This window comes from Bubalus kerabau, chromosome 3 (genome assembly GCF_029407905.1).
Source record: "Bubalus kerabau isolate K-KA32 ecotype Philippines breed swamp buffalo chromosome 3, PCC_UOA_SB_1v2, whole genome shotgun sequence".
Classification (NCBI taxonomy): Eukaryota; Metazoa; Chordata; class Mammalia; order Artiodactyla; family Bovidae; genus Bubalus; species Bubalus kerabau.
In genome coordinates this window covers 26691664-26719007 of record NC_073626.1, presented here as the reverse complement: position 1 = coordinate 26719007, position 27344 = coordinate 26691664, and the positions used below count along the sequence as shown (strand labels likewise).

Sequence of the window (27344 nt, the reverse complement as noted above, 5' to 3'; positions counted from 1 at the left end):
CCTGGAAACCATCCTAGCTCTGGAGCTACCCTGGACCTGAGTGCACCACTGCAGGTGGAAGCCCAGTGACAGATTCCCAGTCTTAGGTGCTCTGGAACTATGCACCTAATTAAGAATATTGAAATAACTTACTGCCTTCATGTGCCACTAACAGAAACCTCTTGCTGTTGTCTCTTCCTTATTTTGTTTTACCTGGTAAACTCTTGATGTTCTGCTTTTAGTTCCTGTTCTCTGTTTAGAAAGAGTAACCTAAAATTTAGGGAAGAGTGAGATTAGAGGGAGAGATACTTACTGTCTTGTTTATCAATGTTTTCCAGGCACTGTCTAATTGCTCTGTAAACATCTATACTGCCCCTAGTCATGGGCAAGAGGAGCCTGATAAATAATACATTTATTAATAAAACACATTGATAGTTCTGCCACTGGGGACTTGATTCTTAGGGCTGGCGCAGCACTCTAAGCATCTGTTTCATCATTAACACTATCCAAGCCCCAGGAGGTGCTTTTCCACACCTTTTGCTCTCTGTTCTCAAAACTGAAGGTGACTACCTTTGAATGCTATTAACGCTTGTGGATTGTGCCTTTGCTGACATTAGATGGTTCAGGGGGGATTTGAGCAACTGAAGGGATTTTAAGAGAAAAGTCAAAACTGTCCAAATATTTTCATTCAAAGAGCATACATGCCACCGATTCTTGTGTAATGAAAAATCACTTGCCAGCAGCTGTTTGTCAATTAAAAAATAGTAAAAAAAATTTTTTTTGGTCATGCCTCGTGGCATGCAGAATTCTAGTTTCCCAATCAGGGATTGAATCTACATTTTCTGCAGTAGAAGGGCAGAGTCTTAATCATTGGACTGCCAGGTTAGTCCTGGTTGTCAATTTTTTTTTTTTTTGGCTTGTTTTCTTGTTTCATATATTATCCTGTTATTGGCAACTGTTGCACATGGCAGCTGAAGAATATTTTGCAATATTAAATAAGTCTTATTACTCTTGAATTTGTATATATGAAGGTCTAGATATAAAATGCATGAAATATGATTCACATTTTATAAAGAAAGTCTGAGGCAAATAGGTTCTGTATTTTGTTGACTCTCATAAAGTGCATCAATGCTAAAACCATTTCCCTCAAGAATTCTGCTCTCTCCACCACAATGTAAGGATCCTCAGAGTGTCTAAGATAACAAAAGTGAATAGTTCTGTGACAATAATTTTTTCTCTTTGAAATATAATCCCCATTTATTTTCCCCTACCCTAATTTCAAGAATAATAGATTTTAAATAAATATCATAGAGATGTCTACTCTTGAATACATTTTTTCTTTTTGTTCTTTAAACATCTAAGGTATTCAATCTTCAGATCTTTTATAACTGAGAGAAAATATTCACCCCAATCCAGTGTAATTTGATGAGGGCATAGTGCCAGGCATTAGATTAAGAACCTTCAAAAAAAAAAATCTGCCCAGAAACAGATGAGGCACTTCAGCTGATTGGTTCCTGTCAGCTGATTGGTTTCTTTCCTAGGGACTCTCCAATCCTGCCATACGTGGGAGCTCTCATTGGCTTTTATTCTGTGAAATGGGCTCACCAGATCCACTGTGTTTGAGCTGTGTTGACTACCATTACTTCTTCCTTTGTTCTCTATTATGTCTGGGATGGTGGCTCTGCAGATCCCCAGAGGCCTCTGGACGGCAGCTGTGATGGTGACCGTGGTGGTGCTGAGCACCCCAGGGGCCGAGGGCAGAGACTCGCCAAGTAAGTGCAGGGCAGCTGCTCCCTGGAGCCACCACTCTGGGGAGCAGGCTCTGAGGGACCTTTGAGCTGGGGTGTGATCTCAGAATACTGTCTTTTATCACACATTTCCTCCCTTTCCCTTTGGGAATAAGAGCTATGTTGCATTCTCATTTCTAATGACAAGGTGAGGACAATTCTTCTCCCACAAGTTTAAGCCTGGGAATGTAATAACAGGGAGGAGGAGACATAGTGTGTATCTACTACAAGTGCTGGGACAAAGTGAGAATGGGTATTTTTTTTAAAGATGTGAATTTCTCCAAAGATGATACAGTAGGATTTCTGTCATTTCAAGATTCCCCAAGATCTTGTCTGGACTAAATGCTATGGGACCCTGGGTTGGGGATGTATAGGGCAGCAGTGGTCTCTGTATCTCAGAATTTGAAGAAAAAAACTTTACATTCCTGACTCTGAGTCAAGGGTTCGAGGAAGCAAAACCTTGGTATTTGAGTGGAGTTCCCTGGGTAACTACAGAATCTTAACCTCAAGATTTATGGTCAAATAATGACTTGAGTGGGACTCAGAGACTTGAGTTGAGGATGGACTGGATTTAGGAGTAAAGGAGAACATAAGAAGCGATATAGCCCTTCTTTTATATATATATATATATATAGAGAGAGAGCGCATTTATTTCAGACACATGATTAGTATCTTTATATAAATTCTCTCTCAGTCTTCCTAAAAGCCACATGTTTAGGTATAATGACTTTCTTTTTACATGATTATACTTAAGATACAGATACTCTGTTAAGCTGGTAATTGTTCCAGTTTAACTGGAATCTAATTTGAAAGTCTGTAATCTTTCCATGAATAAACTGTCCTTTTTAGGACTGGGGTGGTGCTGGTTCTTCTAACACCAAGGTGGTGCAGGGGTGGCAGAAACTCAGAGTAAACCCAGGCATGGGAAGAAAGGCATTTTATCAGGGACCAAGAGAATATGCCTGTCAGGATGAGGACAAGCTTCATTCTCCACCTGTTTCCTTGTTCCCTTGAAGTCTTGTGCTTATGTGGATACTCGTTTGTCTCTGAAGTTCCCAGGATTTCGGGGATGGGGTGGGGGGGTGGTGATGAGATTTCTGATGAGAACCTCTAAGTACAGACATGCATGTAAAACTAATCAGACTGCCCTCCTTACTTGTTTCTTAGTCTCAGCAGGGATCACAGGGCCACCTCAGTGACAGATCCCCTTACTGGAAGGCCGTCCTGGAAGCCCTCAGAGGGGGTGGGAGGTGTGGGGAAGAGCTATCTGGAGGGTCATGGGCTGGAGTAGGGGGTGCAGGGCCGGGCTGGGCTAGGAACCCGAGATTAAGTGGCGGGTTTCAGGGTTTTTTTTTACCCAACTGGCGATCTTCCCAGGTGGCTCAGTGGTAAAGAATTCACCTGCCAAAGCAGGAGACACAGGAAACGTGGGTTCCATCCCTGGGTCAGGAATATCCCCTGGAGAGGAGAATGGCAACCCACTCCAGTATTCTTGACTGGAGAATCCCCATGGACAGAGGAGCCTGGCAGGCTACAGTCCATGGGGTTACAAAGAGTTGGACAGGACTTAGCACCCTGGCCAACTGGTGCAGGCGGACAGCTTCCTGCCCCGCCTGCCTGGCGGCAGCTGTGTGAAACTATGGAGCTGAGGCCTGACTGAGCGACTGTCTCTCCACAGAGGATACTGTGGTCCACTTTATGGGTCAGTGTTACTTCACTAATGGCACGGAGCAGGTGCGGCTCGTGACCAGATACATCTACAACCAGGAGGAGACTGTGTACTATGACAGCAACGTGGGAGAGTACCGGGCTGTGACCCAACTAGGGCGGACTTTGGCTGAGTACTGGAACAGCCAGAAAGATATCCTGGAGCGGACACAGGCGGAGCTGGACACGGTGTGCAGACACAATTACCAGCTGGAGGTCATCACGTCCTTGCAGCGCCAAGGTGAGTGCCTGTTGCCCTCTGATGGATCGGCCCTCCACCCCAGATTCCGAGTGGGGAGGGGGCGAGGGTCCACCAGGGTGGGATCCCCAGGTTCATGGAGGGGACAGCCAGGCAGGGTGTCCCACACAGTGGTCCCACCCTGGTGGACTGGTCCCAGGCTGTTGTTTCAACTAGGCACCATCCGCCCCGCGTCGTGCCTTCAGTGTGTTTACTTTCTGAAGTTTGACAGCTCTGCCTGGTTAGGGCTGCTCCATGGCTCAGGGCACCCTGCACATGTGAAGATAAATTATAGCATGAAAGAATATATTTTCACTTTTTGGTTTCAAATCATTATTTGTCTCAATCCTTCTTTCTTAAATGGATATCACTATATCACTTGTCCTGCATCTCTTTCAGCCAAGGGGCTGTCTTTATTACCACAGTGTGCCTGGTACCTGACACCTGGGCAGGTAGTATGAGCTCCATAAACCTTTGTTAAATCAATAAATAAGTGTACTTGGTTGCCCATCCACTTAAGCTTAGGAGAAAACAGAAAGGTAGGGCCTTACAAACTGACTTTATTAGTTACTCTTTACTATTTTGCTTAACCCTTTAAAGTAAACTCAGTGATTTGGATCTTAACAATTTAGATTTTGTGAATGCAAAGTTTGAGGGGAAAAGTGCTTGCTAAAATTAAAAATATTTGAATGATGTTGTAAGGGAGAGTTTTAATTTCTTAGAAAAGCTCAACAAATAATAGAACTGGCATAATAGAACTGAAGTTTGGGAGTAAATCAGTTGATGTCATTCAATTTTTTATTAAAACTTATTTCAGGTTTCTTTCGGCCTCAGTTCAGTTTGGTTCAGTCAATCAGTCGTGTCTGACTCTTTGCGACCCCATGGACTGCAGCACACCAGGCCTCCCTATCCATCACCAACTCCTGGAGTTTACTCAAACTCATGTCCATTGAGTCAGTGATACCATCCAACCATCTCATCCTCTGTCATCCCCTTCTCCACCCACTTTCAATCTTTCCCAGTATCAAGGTCTTTTCCAATGAGTCAGTTCTTCAAATCAGGTGGCCAAAGTATTGGAGTTTCCAGCTTCAACATCAGTCCTTCCAGTGAGTATTCAGGACTTATTTCCTTTAGGATGGACTGGTTGGATCTCCTTGCAGTCTAAGGGATTCTCAAGAGTCTTCTCCAACACCACAGTTCAAAAGCATCAATTCTTTGGTGCTCAGCTTTCTTTATAGTCCAACTCTCACATCCATGGGCATGACTACTGGAAAAACCATAGCCTTGACTAGACGGAGCTTTGTTGGCAAAGTAATGTCTCTGCTTTTTAATTGGCTATCTAGGTTGGTCATAACTTTTCTTCCAAGGAGTAAGTGTTTTTTTAATTTCATGGCTGCAGTCCCCATCTACAGTGATTTTGGAGCCCCCAAAATAGTCAGCCACTGTTTCCACTGTTTCCCCATCTATTTGCCATGAAGTGATGGGACCGGATGCCATGATGTTAGTTTTCTGAATGTTGAGTTTTAAGCCAACTTTTTCACTTTCCTCTTTCACTTTCATCAAGAGGCTCTTTAGTTTTCCTTCGCTTTCTGCCATAAGGGTGGTGTCATCTTTTGGCCTAAACCTTGCCTATCCTCTCTCCCCTGTCCCTTTCCCCTAATTATCACCATCCATGTCAGAGGTAGACATTCTGAAAGCTAATTACACCCATTTGATGAGTACCTATTTGTGGACAGTTATCTTACCAAATATTATCTGTATTATGTCACTTAATTTCACAATTACCCTGTGTTTTGGAAATTAACACCACTGCTTCATACATGCATAATGAACAGTTTCAGTTTTTCACTGTTCTGAAGCCTACTCCAAATACACAACAGTCATCATATGCTTTACAACATGTAAAGTTTAACGGAAGCAAAGCCTCTTTAAAGCTAGTTATGACAAGAAGTAGCAATATCAGTCTCTTCCTGCCTATCTTCAGTGTTGGTGGGATGAAATGATACATTCAATGGATAGAAAACTCACTGATTAACCCTTAGTCTGACCCCAGTATTATCTCTACAGGTTTATATAACTTTTAGCTTACTTTGCACTCTCTCCATCCTTCTTCATCCTAATGCCACCAAGTATATACAATTCTTTTTCATAAACATTATTCTAATATTGCTTTCTTGAACTTGTGACCTCCGTTTTCATTTCCAGTTTGTTTGAGATGAACAGATTTTATAAGTCCTCAAAACTGACCGTGACTTCAATCAGAGTCCAGGAAGGAGAACCTGAAAGTGAAAGTGCTGGTCGCTCAGTCATGTCTGATTCTTTGTGACCCCATGGACTGTAGCCCACCAGGCTGCTCTGTTCATGGAATTCTCCAGGCAAGAATACTGGAGTGGATAGCCATTCCCTTCTCCAGGGGATCTTCCCAATATAGGGATCAAACCTGGTCTCCTGCACTGCAGGCAGATTCTTTACTGTCTGAGCCACCAGGGAAACACTATGGAGAACCTGACAAATAGTTAAAAGTCCAAATTAAAAACATGATTCTTTCCAGATGATGGGTCATGAATGCCATGCTATTGGGGTGACAAGACTGTCTGCTGACTTCAGCAAGTCCCAGTTATGCTTTTTGTTCAAATGGCACACTCACTAACCCAGGCCAACTTCTGTAAGAATCTCAGAATATTTTCTATAGAGAACATATGTGATAATAATGTTTAATTTCAGAACAAAACTGTTATTCTAAATAGCAAGGGGATGAAGTAGGGTTAGCAACTAGTAGTTAAACTCATTTGAATGTCAAAAGAAAATTAGGAGAAAAAGGAAAATGAGAATATATAATGATATATTATCAAATAAAATATATACAGGAAATATTTACTATAGTTTCATACTTAGGGAATGAGGGATATGTGGCAAAATGGCTGCAGAGATAAAGGGTAAGATGTGTGAAATAGGTCAGGAGGTGTATTGTATTTGACCATGAGTAGCAATCTTAGAGGATAAAGAAATTGAGGCACAGACAAGCATATTTTATCAGTATTGTTCTCAAGGTTTCCTTTATTTTCCTTCAGAAATTGCAAACTTTGAAATAGCATTTCTTTTTTTTTGTCTCTGTTACTAGATTGCAAGTGCTGTAAATGCAAGGCCACAGTCTATTGTTTATCTTTGTATCCCCAGTTTTTGTCAAATTTTCATTTGCTGAATCAATGAACAAATGAATCAATGAATAAATAAAATATAGGTACATGTATAATGTGGAGTTAGAAATTTATGCATTTAATAATATAAAATTTTGTGGTGAGTTCTCTGTATTATGGCTTCTGAACTAAAGTTAGGCTAAAAGCTGAGAGAGATGCTTTGTTCACTAGCAACCTGTGAGGAGTGCTCTTGCTAGCAAATTCTGTATTAAAAGTATGTAATAATTCTGTATTACAGAGGATTATAGATATAGCCTGTTTGAGAAACTTGGCTTTGTAGGAAGAATGGTCACTGTTCTATTTTTATTGGACATAGAAATGCCTATACATTCTTAATTCTCAATCCATGTTACTATTCATGGGGACATAACTAGTGTTGACCATCTCATAGCCAGCAGGTGGGAATCAAAACAGCTGGATTTTCTCTTGGGGAGAACTGGGGCTAATTGGAAACAGTGTCACTATCCTAGCATGAGTCACCAGAGCTGATCCTGATGGTTCCCATAAATAGCTGGGTGGTACGGGGAGGACAAGTCCAGGTTTAATATTTTTATTAAAAAATTTTTGTGAATAGTGGCCTGTATAGAAATTTGTTGTTCTTTTAGTCGCTAAGTCCTGTCTGACTCTTTTGCGACCCCATGGACTGTAGCCCACCAGGCTCCTCTGTTCATGGGATTTCCCAGGCAAGAATACTGGAGTGGGTTGCCATTTCCTTCTCCAAGGGGTCTTCCCAAACCAGGGATTGAACTAGTGTCAATCCGCATTGGCAGGTGGATTCTTTACCACTGAATTGCCAGGGAAGTCCTCTGTATAAGGTAATTGTTGTTGTTCTGTGGCTAAGTCATATCTGACTCCTTGCAGCTCCATGGACAGCAGCAGACCAAGCTTCCCTGTCTTTCACTGTCTCTCAGAGTTTGCCCAAACTCATGTCCACTGAGTTGGTTATACTGTCTAACCATCTCATCCTTTGCTGCCCCCTTTTCCTCTTGCCTTCAATCTTTCCCAGCATCAGGATCTTTTCCAATGAGTTGACTCTTCCCATCAGGTGGCCAAAGTACTAGAGCTTCAGCTTCAGCATCAGTTCTTCCAGTGAATATTCAGGGATAATTTCCTTTAGGATTGATTGGTTTGATCTCCTTGCAGTTGAAGGGACTCTCAAGAGTCTTCTTCAACACCACAGTTTGAAAGCTTCAATTCTTTAGCTCTCAGCCTTCTTTATGGTCCAACTCTCACATTCGTACATGACTACTGGAAAAACCATAGTTTTGACTATATGAATCATTGTTGGCAAAGTGAAGTCTCTGCTTTTTAATACTCTGTCTAGGTTTGTTGTAGCTTTCCCTCCAAGGAGTAAGAGTCTTTTAATTTCATGGCTGCAGTCACCATCCACAGTGATTTTGGAGCCCAGGAAAATAAAATCTGTCACTGTTGCCACTTTCCCTCCTATTTGCCATGAAGTGATGGCACCAGATGCTTTATCTTAGTTTTCCGAATGTTGAGCTTTAAGCAAGCTTTTTAACTCTCCTCTTTCACCCTCATTAAAAGGCTCTTTAGTTCCTCTTCACTTTCTGCCATTAGACTGATATTATCTACATATCTGAGATTGTTGATATTTCTCTCAGCAATCTTAATTGCAGCTTGTGATTCATCCAGCCCAGTATTTCACATGATGTACTCTGCATAGGAGTTAAATAAGCAGGGTAATGATATACAGCCTTGTCATACTCCTTTCCCAATTTTGAAATACTCTGTTGTTCCATGTCTGGTTTTAACTGTTGCTTCTTGACTTGCATACAGGTTTCTCAGGAGATGGGTAAGGTTGTCCATCTTTCCATCTCTTTAAGAATTTTCCACCATTTGTTGTAATCCACGCACATAGTCAAAGGCTTTAGTGTAGTCAATGAAGCAGAAGTAGATTTTTTTGGAGTTCTCTTGCTTTCTCCATGATCCAGAGAATGTTGGCAATTTAATCTCTAGTTCCTCTGCCTTTTCTAAATCCAGCTTGAACATCTGACAGTTCTTGGTTCACATACTACTAAAGCCTAGCTTGAAGGATTTTGAGCATAACCTTGATAACATGCGAAATAAGCACAATTATTTGGTAGGCTGATCATTCTTTGACATTGCCCTTATTTGGGATTGGAATGAAAACTAACCTTTTCCAGTCCTGTGGCCACTGCTGAGTTTTCCAAATTTACTGGCGTACTGAGTGCAGCACTTTAACAGCATCATCTTTCAGGATTTGAAATAGTTCAGCTGGAATTCCATCACTTTCACTAGCTTTGTTTGCAGTAATGCTTCCTAAGGCCCATTTGACTTCACACTCCAGTATGCCTGGCTTTAGGTGAGTGACCACATCATCATGGTTATCCGGGTCATTAAGACCTCTTGAGTATAGTTCTTCTGTGTATTCATCCTGCTTCTTAATCTCTTCTGCTTCTGTTAGATCTTTACTGTTTCTGTCCTTTATTGTGCCATCCTTGCATGAAATGTTCTCTCGTCGTCTCCAATTTTCTGTTCTTTCCCAGTTCATTGTTTACCTTTATTTCTTTGCATTATTCACTTAAGAAGACCTTCTTATCTCTCCTTATTATTCTCTGGAACTCTGCATTCAGTTGGGTATATCTTTCCTTTCCCTCCTTGCCCTACTTTCTCTTCTTTTCTCAGTTATTTGTGAAGCCTCCTCAAATAACCACTTTACTTTCTTGCATTTCTTTTTCTTTGGCGTGATTTTGGTTACTGCCTTCTATACAGTGTTATGAACCTTTGTCTGTAATTCTTCAGGCACTGTTTCTACCAGATCTAATCCCTTGAATCTATTTGTCACCTCCACTGTATAATCATAAGGATTTGATTTATGTCATACCTGAATTGGACTTCCTTGATGGCTCAGATGGTAAAGAATCCACCTACATTGCAGAAGACCTGAGTTTGATCCCTGGGGTGGGAAGATCCCATGGAGGGGGGCATGGCAACCCACTCTAGTATTCTTGTCTGGAGAATCCCCATGGACAGAAGGGCCTGGCAGACTACAAACATGAGGTTGCAAAGAGTTGGACATGACTGAGCTACTAAGCACATACCTAAATGGCTTAGTGATTTTCCCTACTTTCTTCAATTTTAGCCTGAATTTTGCAATAGGAGCTAATTATCTGAGCCACTTTCAGCTCCAGGTGTTTTTGCTGACTGTACACAGCTTCTCCACCCTTAGCTGCAAAGAATGTAATCAATCTGATTTCAGTATTGACCATCTTGTGATGTCAATGTGTATAGTTGTCTCTTGTATTGTTGGAAGAGGGTGTTTGCTATGACCAGTGCGTTCTCTTGGCAAAACTGTTAGCCTTTGCTCTGCTTCATTTTGTACTCCAAGGCCAAACTTGTCTGTTACTCCACATATCTCTTGACTTCCTACTTTTGCATTCCAGTCCCCTACAATGAATAAGACATCTTTTTTTGGAGTGTTAGTTCTAGAAGGTCTTACAAGTCTTCATAGAACTGGTCAACTTCAGCTTCTTGGGCATTGGTGGTTGGCCCATAGACTTGGGTAACTGTGATGTTGAATGGTTTGTCTTGGAAATGAACCATGATCATTCTGTCATTTTTGAGATTACACCCAAGTACTGCACTTCAGACTATTTTGTGGACTATGAGGGCTACTTTATTTCTTCTAAGGGATTCTTGCCCACAATAGTAGACATATAATGATCATCTGAATTAAATTCACCAGCTCTTACCTACTTTTTAAATAGTTTACTGATTCCTAAGATGATGGTGATGGACAGGGAGGCCTGGTGTGCTGCAATTCATGGGGTCCCAAAGAGTCGGACAGGACTGAGCGACTGAACTGAACTGAAGCTGTTGATGTTCACTCTTGCATCTCCTGCTTCATCACATCCAATTTACCTTGATTCATGGACCTAGCATTCCAGATTCCTATGCAATATTGTTTTTTATAACATCAGACTGTACCTATACAGTGTAAATATAGCAATTTATAATTTTTAAATACTTCATTTTTATCAATTAATATAAACAGAATAGCTCTCATAGAATGATTAGAATTATCTCTTGAGATTCTGAAGAGTAAACTGACTAATTTATTTATTCAAGCAAATAAAGTGGCCAATAAATCCAAGACTTGGAATCTAGGGATCTTTCCACTCTAGAACCAAGGAAGGTCTCTTCCTTATGAGGAGATGTGCTGTGTGGTCTCACATCTCACTGTGTCTTTTCCTGTCTGTTTCTCCCTCAGTGGAACCTACAGTGACCATCTCCCTGTCCAGAACAGAGGCTCTAAACCACCACAACCTGCTGGTCTGCTCGGTGACAGATTTCTATCCAGGCCAGATCAAGGTTCGGTGGTTCCAGAATGGCAAGGAAGAGACAGCCGGCATTGTGTCCACCCCTCTTATTAGGAATGGGGACTGGACCTTCCAGATCCTTGTGATGCTGGAGATGACCCCCAAGCGAGGAGATGTCTACACCTGCCACGTGGAGCACCCCAGCCTCCAGAGCCCCATCTCGGTGGAGTGGCGTAAGGGCACTTGGTTTCCTTTCACTGCAGGCCCTACAGGACAGGGCAGACAGAGCTTCCTGTGTTCACTCTATACATCATGGTCCCAGAGCCCAGCCCTGGTAGCTCTTTAGGATTGACTAATGACCAGAGTCTTAAGGTCTAGGGTTACAGAAATGTCCCCGAGGAGCAAGGATCCACTTTTCCCTTCTCCCACTTGCCCACTGTGTCCAAGGACCTATTGGTGTGTCCCTCCCCTGAGTGTGGTCAGAATGGATAACCAGATTCCCCTGGTGCCTCCACATCCTGTATCTCAGACTGGACTTCAGGCTACTCAAAGAGACACTGTGGTTTGTGGGGATAAACACTAACATTCAGGTTCTGCTCCCCAGGGGCTCAGTCTGAATCTGCCCAGAGCAAGATGCTGAGTGGTGTTGGTGGCTTTGTGCTGGGTCTGATCTTCCTTGGGCTGGGCCTCATCATCCGTCGCAGGAGTCAGAAGGGTAAGGAACTCTGGGGAAATGGGAAAATGAGCTGTGACTGAGACCTCGGTTCAGGGAGGCTTCTGTCTCTAGATGTAGCTCTTTCCTCCTGACATTGAAAGGAAAGAGGTGAGACTGGTGCTGGGAGGAAATGGAACAATCTAGGGAGACATTGGAGTCTGATTTTACTGGTTGAAAGGTAGCCCTGCCACAGAGGTGACAGGTTGAATTTATTTTAGGGGTTCCTTATAATTCATCTTTGTCTCAGGGGCTCCTTTCCAAGAGCTTCCTCCATTAAGAGGGTCAGAGCATTTGCTTCCTTTCCTTCTAGCAACAGTTTCATTCATTTGGGGGGATTTTAGCTTAGAGCAGTTAGTGACCTCTGTCTCTAGATATAGTTCTTTATATTTTTGGGCTCTAAAATCACTGCAGACAGTGACTGCAGCCAAGTCTTTCTTCCAAAGATGCTTGCTCCTTGGAAGAAAAGATATGGCAAACCTAAATAGCGTATTAAAAAGCAGAGACATCACTTTGCCAACAAAGATCCGTCAAGTCAAAGCTATGGTTTTTCCAGTAGTCATGTACAGATGTGAGAGCTGAACCATAAAAAAGGCTGAGCACTGAAGAGCTGATGCTTTCAAACTGAGGTACTGGAGAAGACTCTTGAGAGTCCCCTGGACAGCAAGGAGATCAAACCAGTCAATCTTCAATGAAATCAATCCTGAATATTCATTGGAAAGACTGATGCTGAAGCTGAAGCTCCAGTACTTTGGCCACCTGATGGGAAGAGCCGACTCACTGGAAATGACACTGATGCTGGGAAAGATTGAAGGCAGGAAGAGAAGGGGATTGGAGAGGATGAGAAGGTTGGATGGCATCACTGATTTGATGGACACGCATGAGTTTGAGCTAACTCTGGGAAATAGTGAAGGACAGGGAAGCCTGGTGTGCTGCAGTCCATGGGGTCACAAAGAGTTGGACATGACTGAGAGACTGAACAGCAATTAGTGCATTGTGGCCAATGCATATAGAGGAAATATATTTCCCATTAAGTTGTGTATCCCATTTCCCTTTAGGGTGAGTGAGGCACTGGCTGTTTGCGTTATGAGACCTTTTGTAGGAGCTTTTGTAGTGGGCCTCTGCACCAGGTGCTATATTTCTGCTCTGTGTCATTGGAGGTTATGGGAACAGGTAAAAAAGGAAAGGGGTGCAAAGTGAGTGTGACTGACCACAGTGGCCTCATTCATGCCTTATTTCTGGTTATGGTGATAGCGTACGGTGAACGATGTCAGATTTGTGATGTCCGAAGAAGACTTAGCTCAGGATCAGGGACCAGGCTTGATCACTCAAGAGCTTTTGTGTGGCAGTTTTATTACAGTGAAAAAGGACAGAGAATGCTTCTGATATAGACATCAGAAGGGGGATGGAGAGTGCCTCCCTCACTAGTCTTATCAGGGCCTTACATACTTTTACCAGACTCGCTCCCACAACATATATCTTAAATTAACAAGATCAGAACTAACAATAGAAAGGTCTTACCAGACCCACTCCCACAACCGAAGAACTGATGCTTTCGAACTGCAGTGCTGGAGAAGACTTTTGAGAGTCCCTTGGACAGCAAGGAGATCAAACCAGTCAATCTTAAATGAAATCAGTCCTGAATATTCATTGGAAGGACTGATGCTGAAGTTCCAGTACCTTGGCCACCTGATGGATGGGAAGAGCTGACTCACTGGAAACGACACTGAGGCTGGGAAAGACTGAAGGCAGGAAGAGAAGGGGATGACAGAGGATGAGATGGTTGGTATCTTAAGATAACAAGATTAGCCAGAAGGTTCTTGTTAAGGAAAAACATGTCCTTGAGCAAGATACATTGTTGTTATATAATCATTGGTACAGAATTTAAGGAAAGACAAACCCTTTGAGCAAGAGGAATTGTTTTGTTGTGTGATCATAAGCTCTGGGCTTAAAGAAAATGACTTATGTGTCATAGACAAAGCAATGTAGGAAAAAACATCTGTCCTTTTCTCCTCCTTGAGAGCCCCAGACCCATTTCTCCTCCTTAGGGCCCCAGACTCCTTATCAATCTACCTAAGAATTAACTCTCTCAATGGGATCAAGAGTTAGGGGAAAGAGATTACCCAGTTTCTGTCAGAAGCTCCTGAAGTTGTTCCCCAGAACCAGACCACAGCTTTGGTGGCATCTTTCTGTGAAACTTGGAACCACATCTTGGTTGTAGACAGCAGGCACCCACTTTGTGCCACATGTTGGTGGCTACTGCCTGTGGGCATTTATAGTGACTGATATAAGCTACTAGTGGTGGAAAGCAAGTGATTTATCATTAAATTTACTAAAAAGATTGAAATCTTCATATCTCCCAGAAGAATAACAGCTACTCCACAGCTTCCCACACATCTGTGTCAGGCTGGAGTGCTGTGTCCTTTTGAGCAGATTCAGCTTTACAGGGATGTTAGGGGAGCTGCTGATGACATGCCCTGGAGCTCAGCTTTCTCTGATACTGCAGGGATCTGAGAGGAGGTGAGGGAGGGTAGTCTCTCAGGGTGCTGTGTGTGATCACTCTCTCTTCTACAGGGCTCGTGCACTGACTCCCGAGGATGCTTTGATGGGGATTGGTTTTGCTCTTCTGTAATAGCTGCCTGTTCTTGTCCAGAATTCTCAGCTGCCTGCCATCCTGTTCCACTGAAATCAGGTCCTACAGTGACTCTGACGCAGTCACCAGGTCACTTCCTGTGACCCCTGCCTCAATGATCTGGCTGCTTCTTGCACTGACCCCTGGAGCCTCTTCTAGCTGCATCTACTCAGACCCCAAGAGTTTTTCTGTTTACATTTTTCCAGAGCAGACTGTGGGAGAGAAGCACATTGAAACAATTTGCCTGGCTATAGAATTTTTTATCATGATTAAACATGATTATGAGTTACCTGTATTCTTAAGCTCCTTAAATGCATGGAGGTAGGAAACCACTGCAGAATGAAGGAACACATTTTAAGGTGACCCAGACAATTGGCAACTAGAAGGAGAAGTTATTCCCTGAAGGATACTAGAAGCATCATGGTGTGCCATGTAAGCATGGATAGAAGAGAAATAAAATCAATTTTTCTCTATCTGCATCTTTGTCAATGTTTATCTGCATCTCTAACTCTCTGCACTTCTTTTTTGCATCTCTATTTTCTGCATCTTTCTCATTACCTCACAGCTTATCTGTGTGTTTGTGTGTATGATCCCATCTCTATTGTATATTTCTAGAGTGTCTACCAGAGTTTTAATCATTTTAGGAAAGGTTCTGAGTGGCTCAGCCTGGGTAACATGCACATCTCTCAGCAACATCATCTTGAGCATGGCATGCAGAAATCTGGCATCTGCCCAACCCCCTTACTGGAAACAGGGATTGGATTTCCCAGATCCTTGTTACTGAAAATGAATTCCCAGCATGGAGATGTCACATGGAGCATCCCAGCCTCCAGAACCCCTCAGTGTGGAGTGGCATAAAGGGCAGTTTGTTCTTGTGAACCTCACAAGGATGAATGGCAAAGGTCCCTCTGGCTTAAGGGTCCCTCATTGAGGGTGCCATCTCACAACCATCCCAACCCTTGTCTCCTGCGTGGCCACCTGATGGCATTACTGAGCTGGAATTCTCAGAGGATGGAGCTCCTCTTGTCTGTGAACATAATGACCTATTGATTCATGATGACACTCTCTTCTCAGGTGTTAAGGACATTATCACTATACATTATGACTCCTTAGACATTGACCCAGTCCAGAAAAATGGTCTTCATCCCAGTCTCTGGGATTTGTCATTAAGATGAATGGCTGGGAGCTTATCTTTGAGGTCATGGATGGCTATGCCACCGAGGAGCAAGCATCCTCTTTTCCCTGTTCTCTCAGCCACACACTGAACCTGAGGAAGTAGGCTTTCTTGGGACCTTTATCTCCCAGGCTGTACTACAGGTCATCATCCAGGGATGTTGTGCAGTGTGAGGACTCCAGTTTTTGCTCCCCAAGGTCATAGTCTGAAACTCTCCAGAGCAAGATGCTGAATGGAGTCAGAGGTTTTGTGCTGACTTTGTCACTTTCCTCAAGGTAGGCATTGCCACTCACAATAGGAGTAAAGAGAGAATGACATCATGGGGAAATTGGGAGGGTTTGTGCTGGGTGTCCAGGGAACCCTTGCCTCTATATGTAGTTCTTTGACTTTGACCCTGCAAAGACAAGAGGCAGGACTGGTGATTGAACCAGGTTCAGAGTTTAGGGAGACGTTAAGATCTGACTTTTCTAGTTGAAATATAAGACATTATAGGAGTGAAAGGTCAGGCATATTCTATGACATTCTTATAGTGCAACATTGTCTCACAGACCCAGTGCTCAAAGATTCCTTATTAATGAGAAGTTAAAGTCTTCTTTCCATCCTTCCAGGGCCTCCAGATTTCACTGGGAAATATAATCATTTACTGAGAATTTAGTTAAAAATAGCAAGTACATCTTTTATAAACAAGTGTACTCACAAAACCCTCAAGTCTTAGTAGCCAAGTACCTTAAAGTGTATGGGTATACTAGAAAACAATTTGCTTGTCATGAGCACTTGATCTTACCTTCGATCATATCAGCCAAGGACAGTGGTGTACACCAATATTCCATAAGCTTCTGTATATTTCCCAGCCTCCTCTGAAGTTGGGTTGGAGTCATGTGACTGGCACCAGCCAATGAAACTTAAAAGTGAATATAAGCTCTGCCTGCTTTCCCTACTACTGCAAGCCTGGAAACCATTGTTGATATGATGGTGTTGCAAGGTATTAGAAACTCCATAAACTGAATCTCTTGAATGACTGTGGAACTGAGTTGCCTTTAGTGAGTTAAGCCACTGAGATTAAACTTTTACTGCAGTTTAAGATGAGATGGTTGGATGGCATCACCGACTCAATGGACATGGGTTTGGGTAGAGTCCGGCAGTTGGTGATGGACAGGGAGGCCTGGTGTGCTGTGGTTCATGGGGTCACAAAGAATCGGACATGACTGAGCAACTGAACTGAACTGAACTGAAGATCTGACTGCAACATCACCTTGTCCTTCCTGACTATACTGAAATGTTTAACTGAAGGAACAGAGTTCACAAGTTGAAAGACAAGTCAGTGGAGTTAATGGAAATTAAGAGGTGATGAATTTTTAAAAATGTTTATTTATTTGTTTGTTTTCTTCCACCTGACAATATAAGTATTCCCAATGACTAGAACAGTGCTTCTGCAGGGCATGCTGTCCTGACCCACCTAGTCTCCTCCCTTTGGGAATGAAGAGTTTGTTGCTTCAGTTGTTGGGAATGTTCCTGTCTGACAGCCCTCAGTTGTTCGTTCTCCTTTGGAATTACCTAAGGGGAGGAGAACTTCCCTGGTAGCTCAGATGGTAAAAGAAACTGCCTGCAATGCAGGAGACCTGGGTTCAATCCCTGGGTCGGGAAGATCTCCTGGAGAGGGAAATGGCAACCCACTTCGGTATTCTAGAGAACTCCATGAACAGAGAAGCCTGGCAGGCTACAGTCCATGGGATCACAATGAGTTGGCTACGACTGAGTGACTAACACTGACTCACTCAAGGTGAGGAGAACTGTTTCATCCAGTTTCATTCCACTTCCCAGGGGAATTCACCTTCAATGATTGCTCATTGCAGGACTATAAAGTTCCTGAGCCCTGCTAGAACTTGGGTCAACTCTGGAGGGCTCTTGCAGTGTCAGAACTCCTTGTGGGTTATACTGTGGACATTTTTATGACTGTATAACAGCCCAACTTCTAAAATCATGAGTCATGTAATTCTTCTATCAGTTTCTATTGTAATTTAAATATATTTGTTTTTGCATCTTCTTCCCTTCAATATGGAGAGTGTTTCTCATCCCCCTTCTTAAAAGATGAAGATATTGGCATAACTATCCTTCCTTTCTCCTCCTTTACTTTTCCACTTGTCAAATGAAGGTGTCTGCACTTTCTAAAATATTGACATTCTATGGTAACAATGATTATCTCTGGGCCTTGCTATTAGCTTAATCCTAAAAGTTGCAAGTTTTTTTTTTTTTTAATCACTTTATAATCATTTATGTGGTCTAGTATCTTGGGTTTCCTGTGGAGTTGCGGTAGTAGGGTCTCTTTTCAGTAACGTCCTGGATTGAATCCACTGTTGCTTGGTTTCCTCGCCTTTCTATTTCCTGAACCAAAATTTCACTTTACTAAGTCATATTTTTAATCAACATCAGTAAAATTATGATTGGTAGGTTAATTTATATCCTTTCATGTCTAACAGTATTTTTATTCTTTCTTCATGCCTATTATGATTTTGAAAAAAGTATACATTTTTAATTGAAAATAATTTTCAATTAGAACCTTCTGATTTTTCTCATTATTTTAATGATAGAAGTATCTGGCAGTCTGACTTTTTGTCTGTTGCCAGTTTGTTTTAATTTTTTGCCTCCACTAGGATATTTTATGGTCTTCTGTTAAAGCTTGAGCTTCTGAAAAAATTTTAATGATGTATTTAGGAAAGAGGTTTTTTTCTTTTTCTTTTCCCATTAAATTTGCTATATGTCTGACAGTCCTCTTTCATGTAAAGACTTTATTCCTTTATATCTAAAAAATTTCCCCTTATTATTTGCTTTGGTGATATTCCCTTTTAATTTTCTGTTTCTCTCTCTAGCTTTGTTACTTGATGTAACAACAACAATAGATTTCCTGGGTCTATTTTCTATGTCTTATCTTTTCTACCATACATTACATTTCTTTGACTTTTTAAGAAGAATTTCAGAGAGATTGTCTTAATTTAATTTTCTAAGTTTTCTACTAATTTTTTCATTTTAACGATCATTATTGCTTTTATATATGCGATAATTTTCCCTTCTAATACTTCTAATTAGAAAGACTTTAAAGTTTTAAACAACTTTATTTGCTCTTACACGAACTTCCTCTACTAAGTCTATGATAATTTTCATTTCATTCTCATCTTCTCTTTCATATTGCAAGATTTTCTCAAACATTTGCTCTGTCCTCCTTACCCTTGTTCTCCATATACTATCAGTTCAGTTCAGTCAGTTCAGTCGCTCAGTTTTGTCTGACTCCTTTCAACTCCGTGAACCTCAGCATGCCAGGCTTCCCTGTCCATCACCAACTCCCAGAGTCCACCCAAACTCATGTCCATCGAGTTGGTGATGCCATCCAGCCATCTCATCCCCTGTCCTCCCTTCTCCTCCTGCCCCCAACCCCTCCCAGCATCAGGGTCTTTTCCAATGAGTCAACTCTTCGCATGAGGTGGCCAAAGTACTGGAGTTTCTGCTTCAACATCAGTCCTTCCAATGAACACCCAGGACTGATCTCCTTTAGGATGGACTGGTTGGATCTCCTTGCAGTCCAAGGGACTCACAAGAGTCTTCTCCAACACCACAGTTCAAAAGCAGCAATTCTTTGGTGCTCAGCTTTCTTCACAGTCCAACTCTCACATCCATACACGACTACTGGAAAAACCATAGCCTTGACTAGACGGACCTTTGTTGGCAAAGTAATGTCTCTGCTTTTGAATATGCTATCTAGGTTGGTCATAACTTTTCTTCCAAGGAGTGAGCGTCTTTTAACTTCATGGCTGCAATCACCATCTGCAGAGATTTTGGAGCCCCCCAAAATAAAGTCTAACACTGTTTCTACTGTTTCCCCACCTGTTTCTCATGAATTCATGGGACCAGATGCCATGATGTTAGTTTTCTGAATGTTGAGCTTTAAGCCAACTTTTTCACTCTCTTCTTTCACCTTCATCAAGAGGCTTTTTAGTTCCTCTTCACTTTCTGCCATAAGGGTGGTGTCATCTGCATAGCTGAGGTTCTTTATATTTCTCCCGGCAATCTTGATTCCAGCTTGTGCTTCTTCCAGCCCTGCGTTCTTATGATGTACTCTGCATATAAGTTAAATAAGCAGGGTGACAATATACAGCCTTGATGTACTCCTTTCCCAATTTGGAACCAGTCTGTTGTTCCATGTGCAGTTCTAACTGTTGCTTCCTGACCTGCATACAGATTTCTCAGGAGGGCAGGTCAGGTGGTCTGGTATTCCCATCTCTTTCAGAATTTTCCACAGTTTGTGGTGATTCACACATTCAAAGGCTTTGGCATAGTCAATAAAGCAGAAACAGATGTTTTTCTGGAACTCTCTTGCTTTTTTGATGATCCAGTGGATATTGGCAATTTGATCTCTGGTTCCTCTGCCTTTTCTAAAACCAGCTTGAACATCAGCAAGGTCATGGTTCACATATTGCTGAAGCCTGGCTTGGAGAATTTTGAGCATTACTTTACTAGCGTGTGAGATGAGTGAAATGTGTGGTAGTTTGAGCATTCTTTGGCATTGCCTTTCTTTGGGATTGGAATGAAAACTGACCTTTTCCAGTCCTGTGGCCACTGCTGAGTTTTCCAAATGTGCTGGCATATTGAGTGCAGCACTTTCACAGCATCATCTTTCAGGATTTGAAATAGCTCAACTGGAATTCCATCACCTCCACTAGCTTTGTTCATAGTGATGCTTCCTAAGGCCCACTTGACTTCACATTCCAGGATGTCTGGCTTTAGGTGAGTGATCACACCATCATGATTATCTGGGTTGTGAAGATCTTTTTTGTACAGTTCTGTGTATTCTTGCCACCTCTTCTTAATATCTTCTGTTTCTGTTAGGTCCATACCATTTCTGTCCTTTATCAAGCCCATCTTTGCATGAAATGTTCCCTTGGTGTCTCTAATTTTCTTGAAGAGATCACTAGTCTTTCCCAATCTGATGTTTTCCTGTATTTCTTTGCATTGATTCCTGAGGAAGCCTTTCTTATCTCTCCTTGCTATTCTTTGGAACTCTGCATTCAGATGCTTAAATCTTTCCTTTTCTCCTTTGATTTTCACTTCTCTTGTTTCCACAGCTATTTGTAAGGCCTCCTCAGACAGCCATTTTGCTTTTTTGCATTTCTTTCCCATGGAAATGGTCTGGATCCCTGTCTCCTGTACAATGTCACGGACCTCCGTCCATAGTTCACCATCATCTTATTTCATCTCAAGATAAATTTCTTAAAGTCTTCCCTAAACCCTACCAAATTAAACCTGGTATCTGTGGAATACTCTCTTGTGTTATCTTTTTATTTTCCATTGTAAATTCTTCAGAGCTTGTGATTATGGCTTCGTGGAATTATTTTATATGTGTACATTTCCTCCCAGTGGACTGGACATTCTTTGAAGACAATGGATATGTCTGTTTTTACATTATTTTAATACACTGAGAACATAGTGGGGTATGTATTGCAACACTTGTACTTGGCCATTTTGCATTATTTATTGAATTAATTATTATATTGACAAAGTTTGGGGATTAATCCAACCAATAATAAAGGAAATGTTACTTTGCTTTCTTTTGCTATTATTCCTTACTGCATACATATTCTTTAGGGTTACATTTCTGAGAGTTTCCTATAGTTTGGATTAGCATTTGTATACTCAAGATTTCCTCAGTGTTGTAAACCTGAGGAAAACTGTAAAAGCCAATATAACTTCAAAGAGTGTGCTTCTTGGCCTACTTTTTATTTTTTTTAACTTTCCCAAAATAATTAAAAAAAAAACTTTGTATTATGGAAAATTTCAACTCTGTTCAGTGGTAAGGGAGAAAAGTATCCTGTATCAATAGTCCAGTTTTAAAATTATCAAGGAACTTCCCTGGTGGTGCAGTGGGACATGCCTTCCCTGCCTGCCAGTTCAGGGGACATGGGTTCAATCCCTGACCTAGGAAGATTCCACTTGCCATGGAGCAATTAAGCCCAGGCAAAGCCAGTGCGCCACAACTACTGAGCCCATGCTCTAGAGCCTGGGAGCTGCAACCACTGAGTCCTCATACTGCAACTACTGAAGTGCAAGCATTTAGAGCCTGAACACTGCAATGAAGGGGAGCCCCCACTCGCTGCAACTACTGAAAGCTCACCCAAAGCAGTGAAGATCCAGTGCAGCCCAAAAATAAGTAAATAGAATTATCAAGTCATGGGAAATTTTGTAAACCCATTTACTTAATCTCACATGCAAACTGGATTATTTGGAAGATAATCTCAAAGTTTTATCATTTCATTCATAATATTTTATTATGAAAATATGAAATATAATGACACTTTAGAAACACAACTATAATAATGTCATCACTGCACCTAAAATCAGATAAATAATTCCTTAATATGTTCAGTATTCAACATTTCTGACTGTTTCACAATAATTTTTTAACAGTTGTTTTGTTTGAATATGAATATGAAAAAAACCTAGCATTTAGTTGATATATTTTATTATTTTAATGTATAGTTTCTCTGATCTCAATTTTTCTTTTCTAATTATTTGCTAAAGAAGTGCAGTTTTTTGTCCAGCTGTACTTCGCTTATGCAGGATTTTGTGGGCTGCATCCCTGTAATGTAATTCACCATGAGGTTTGTGGTTTAGGTTCTAGAAAATGGCAGTAACACCAGTTGTTAGCATCTGTTGACTGCTTACTTGGGTTTCCCAGGTGGCTCAGTGGTAAAGAATCTACCTGCCAATGCAGAGACACTGGAGTCATGAGTTCTGTTCCTGGGTTGGGAAGATCCCCTGGAAGAGGAAATGGCAACCCACTGCAGTATTCTTGCTTGGAAAATCCCATGGACAGAGGAGACTGGTGGTCTATAGTCCTTGAGGTCTCATAGAGTTGAACACGACTGAGTATGCACACACTGACTGCTTACTTTGTGCCAGGCTGTGTGTAAAGTGCTTGATTTGTAAAATTAAGTCCTTCAAAATCCTTATTTTGTATGTAGTAGCTACAAACCTGAGATATTTTATGTAATTTTCAATTATGTAAATTGAAAATAGAAGCATATTAAATAATAATAGTCATACTTCATGCATGCAATCTGAAATAATTTAAATAAATCATATGATTGTTCAAAAATCACAAATTTAAACCATGAGGACTGATTATGAGCTTTTTTACAGTAATGTCATGTGGTGATACCACTTTTAACTTTTGATTGACAAAATTAAATATTTACTCTTATTTTTTAGACTTAGTTTTAGTTTTGCTATTTTAAACTTGGGCTTCCTTGATAGCTCAGTTGGTAAATAATCTGCCTTCAATGAAGGAGACCCTAGTTTGATTCCTGGGTTGGAAAGATCTGTTGGAGAAGGGATAAGCTGCCCACTCCAGAATTCTTGGGCTTCCCTGGACGCTCAGTTGGTAAAGAATCTGCCTGCAATGCGAGAGACTTGGCTTCGATCCCTGGGTTGGGAAGATCCCCTGGAGAAGAGAAAGGCTACCTATTCCAATATTCTGGCCTGGAGAATTCCATTGGTTACAGTCTATGGGATTGCAAGGAGTCAGACACGACTGAGTGACTTTCACTTTCTTTCTTGTTATTTTAAAACTTACATAAAGACTTCTTGAATAAATCTCTTTAATAAAATGCACTTACCAAAAATTTGCTTTTCTTAGTATGTTCTGGGGAAGGAATCTGTGAAGGACAGCACTTGTATATTTCTGGGACACTGGTGATATTCAATATAACTTTATATTACTATAACACACATACATAAATATACAATGCCGTCTCCAAAATTATGGGTTATTACCTCATGAGTCATTCCATTTACATAACATTTGAAATTCTATTGCCAAAATAATTCTCAGCAAATTTATGTATTTTTAGGTAACCTACATTTTTTTCATTTCATGCTAAAATTTTTATTTTATACATTTAGGATCATGATTGATAATATTTTATATTATTATTTTAAATATACTTATTTTAGAGCAGTTTTAGGTATACAGCAAAATTAGATGGATGATACAGAGATTTCCCACATATCCCCTGCCTTTACTATGCATAACTTCCCCTCTTATCAACATCTCCTAACAGAGAATGTGGTATATTTGTTACAATTGATGGACCTACATTGACACATCATTATCACTTAAAGTCTATAGTTTACATTAGGGTTCATTCTTGATATAGTACATTATATGGGTTTGGAAAAATGTATAATGACATGGATCCACCACTGTGGTATCATGCAGAATAGTTCCACTGTCCTAAAATCCTCTGTGCTCTTTTACCTACATTTTCATGATGACCTCTGGTTCACGTTCCTTGTGTTTACTAATTCTTGGTCTGTATTTTGAATTATTCTCTTGCTTCTACCTCACAGGAAGCTTTTAATCTTCCACCTGCTTCTCAAAGTAAGCATGGATAAAGATCTGTTTTATAAAGCATATAAAATAGCTTAACTAAATAATAAAATAAAATAGCTTGGCTAAAACTTTATAAGCATAAGGAAAGTACGTATCTTTTATTAGAGAGTAAAAATTCAAAATAAAGTATTACAACTTGCCCTAAGAGTTCTTTTAACAACCCCTTGACCAATGATATATCACTGATCACTCACTATACACTATCTATTCTCTCAGCCTCCCTCATTCTGGAGAGGAAAAAATTCTCCAATAACATATGAAAAGAAATTCATCTTTAATTCTATGTTTGAATCTCATAAGTCATTAAAGGACTCGGAGAAACAAAAATGCGTTTCGTGTAATATAATCCATTCTTTTAAATAAATTAATTATAACTAGCAATGTTTAAAATGTATTTGTATACTATGTGTAAAGGATTTCCTACATAACAAGATTATTTAAATCCTGTTAATAACTCTGCAAAGAAAGTATCAGTATTATCATTCTCACCTTATGGATATGAAAAAATAAGACTCATGTTAGATACTTTGCCAGTGTTTTTAAATACTAGCTATAAAGCACTGAGTCCTGGGTTTGGATTTAGGTTTCTTTGCTTCAAGCTCTGGGCTTCTCAGGTAGCACTAGTGGTAAAGAACCCACCTGTCAATGCAGGGAGTAGTGGGTTCAGGCCCTGGGTTGGGAAGATCCCCTGAAGGAGAACATGGCAACCCACTCCAGTATTCTTGCCTTGAGAATCCCATGGACAGATGAACCTGGTGGACTACAGTCTATCAGGTCGCAAAGGGTTGGACATGACTGAAGCAACTTAGTACTCATGCAGCATGTACCAAACTCTGCTGTATCAATTACTGTGTTCATATTGTGTCTTTAGTTCCCATTTATATTTTAAGCTCACTGATATAGATGACATGGGTAGATACAGTCTCATACATTTCATAGCTGTTTCACAATACCATCTGCAATGCAAAATATGAAATTAGTAACTGCAGAGTGGAAAGACTGAGGCAAGTGCCTATAACATTTTCAAGGGCAAAAATGACTTCAAGCCAAGTCACATACACTCCCAAGAGTGAGGTCTTGGACACATGCAGGAGAGTCAGAGAATGGAGTTTCACTAAGAGGCAGAGACTCTAGAGGAGGATGCAGTGCCCATAGTCGCTGCTACATTTCTTCAATTGTATTGTCCCTCCTGGGATTTCTCCCTTGTAGGTTTATGCTTCCCTCAGCCAGGAGGGGTGAGGGGCAGGGGCTGGAGATATTGGGGTGTTTTGTTGTTCTTCAGGTTCAAAGCAATGCACAGAGATTCAGTGAACCAGGCTTAGGCTTATTTTCCTAGGAACATTCTGCAGCCATATTCACACTACTGTCCTGCACATGCCATGTCAGGAAGTCTATGTGGTTTTCTAGCAGGAATTCATGTAAGAGATAAGGCAAACTATACCTGTGTTCTTAAATATGTCTGTGGTTTCTACCCCATCCCTTTTCCTGTTGTTACTAACCCTAACTAAGGACAATATATTTGGTCCTTCTCAGATACCTGCTTTATTGTCTTATTCTAATGTTTTCCTAACAAACTTGCATTTGTTTGCCTGCCTAGATAATTCTTATCTTTTCAAGTGTGAGGAGGGGAGAAGAAAACTTCTTCTATCACTATTCATTAGTTAAAAATTAAAAGTTTTGGAAACTAATTTTGACTCTTGATACTTTTGAGATTCAAGATTCCTTTCTCCTAACATTCTTCTATCATAACTTTAAAAGTAATATTAAAATCAGTACAAATGAACTTAATAGTTTTTGATTTTGAACAAATCTACACCAAAGGCAAAGGGTATATATTACTTTCACCGATGCCCAAATTGGGGGGTGGGTGGCAGTGACCAAGAATGGGAACAAAAGGAAGACAGAAATATTTACCTCAGCTAAGGCAGCAAAATGGGCTTCTCTGGTGGTTCAGTAGTAAAGAATTCACCTGCCAACGCAGGAGACACAAATTCAATTCCTGGATTGAGAAGATCCCCTGGAGAAGGAAATGGCAACCCACCCTAGTATTCCTGCCTAGGAAATTCCATGGACAGAAGAGCATGGTACATAGAGTTGCAAAGATTTGGACATGACTTAGTGACTAAACAACAACAACAAGATAGGAAAATATCAGTCTATACAGGTCACTCCTCTTACTGGGTATGCAACGTAATCTGGGAAAAGAGATTAAACAGACTTAAAGCATAAGAGTTAGACAAGGCTGTGGTCCTAGTGTGATTAGATTGACTAGTTTTTTGTGATTATGGTTTCAGTGTGTCTGCCCTCTGATGCCCTCTTGCAACACCCACCGTCTTACTTGGGTTTCTCTTACCTTGGACGTGGGATATCTCTTCACGGCTGCTCCAGCAAAGCACAGCTGCTGCTCCTTAACCTTGGACGAGGGGTATCTCCTCACCACCGCCCCTTCTGACCACAGCCTTGTCTAACTCAATGAAACTAAGCCATGCCCATGGGGCCACCCAAGACGGGCGGGTCATGGTGGAGAGGTCTGACAGAATGTGCTCCACTGGAGAAGGGAATGGCAAACCACTTCAGTATTCTTGCCTTGAGAACCCCATGAACAGTATGAAAAGGCAAAATTATAGGATACTGAAAGAGGAACTCCCCAGGTCAGTAGGTGCCCAATATGCTACTGGAGATCAGTGGAGAAATAACTCCAGAAAGAATGAAGGGATGGAGCCAAAGCAAAAACAATACCCAGCTGTGGTTGTGACTGGTGATAGAAGCAAGGTCCGATGCTGTAAAGAGCAATATTGCATAGGAACCTGGAATGTCAGGTCCATGAATTGGAAGTGGTCAAACAAGAGATGGCAAGAGTGAATGTCAACATTCTAGGAATCAGCAAACTGAAATGGACTGGAATGGGTGAATTTAACTCCGATGACCATTATATCTACTACTGTGGGCAGGAATTCCTTAGAAGAAATGGAGTAGCCATCATGGTCAACAAAAGAGTTCAAAATGCAGTACTTGAATGCAATCTCAAAAATGACAGAATGATCTCTGTTTGTTTCCAAGGCAAACCATTCAATATCACAGTAATCCAAGTCTATGCCCCAACCAGTAATGCTGAAGAAGCTGAAGTTGAACGGTTCTATGAAGACCTACAAGACATTTTAGAACTAACACCCAAAA

General features: G+C 41.1%; 1 protein-coding gene across 1 annotated transcript; it reads left to right on the top strand.

Annotated features, from left to right (window-relative positions):
* The first annotated feature begins 1574 nt into the window (after positions 1-1574).
* LOC129645794 (boLa class II histocompatibility antigen, DQB*0101 beta chain-like) lies at positions 1575-18133 on the top strand. Its single transcript, XM_055571200.1, has 5 exons — positions 1575-1751; positions 3445-3714; positions 11161-11442; positions 11814-11924; positions 14496-18133. Exons 1-5 carry the CDS (start codon positions 1643-1645, stop codon positions 14507-14509), a joined length of 786 nt encoding a protein of 261 aa, XP_055427175.1. The 5' UTR covers positions 1575-1642; the 3' UTR covers positions 14510-18133.
* The last annotated feature ends 9211 nt before the right edge of the window (positions 18134-27344 follow it).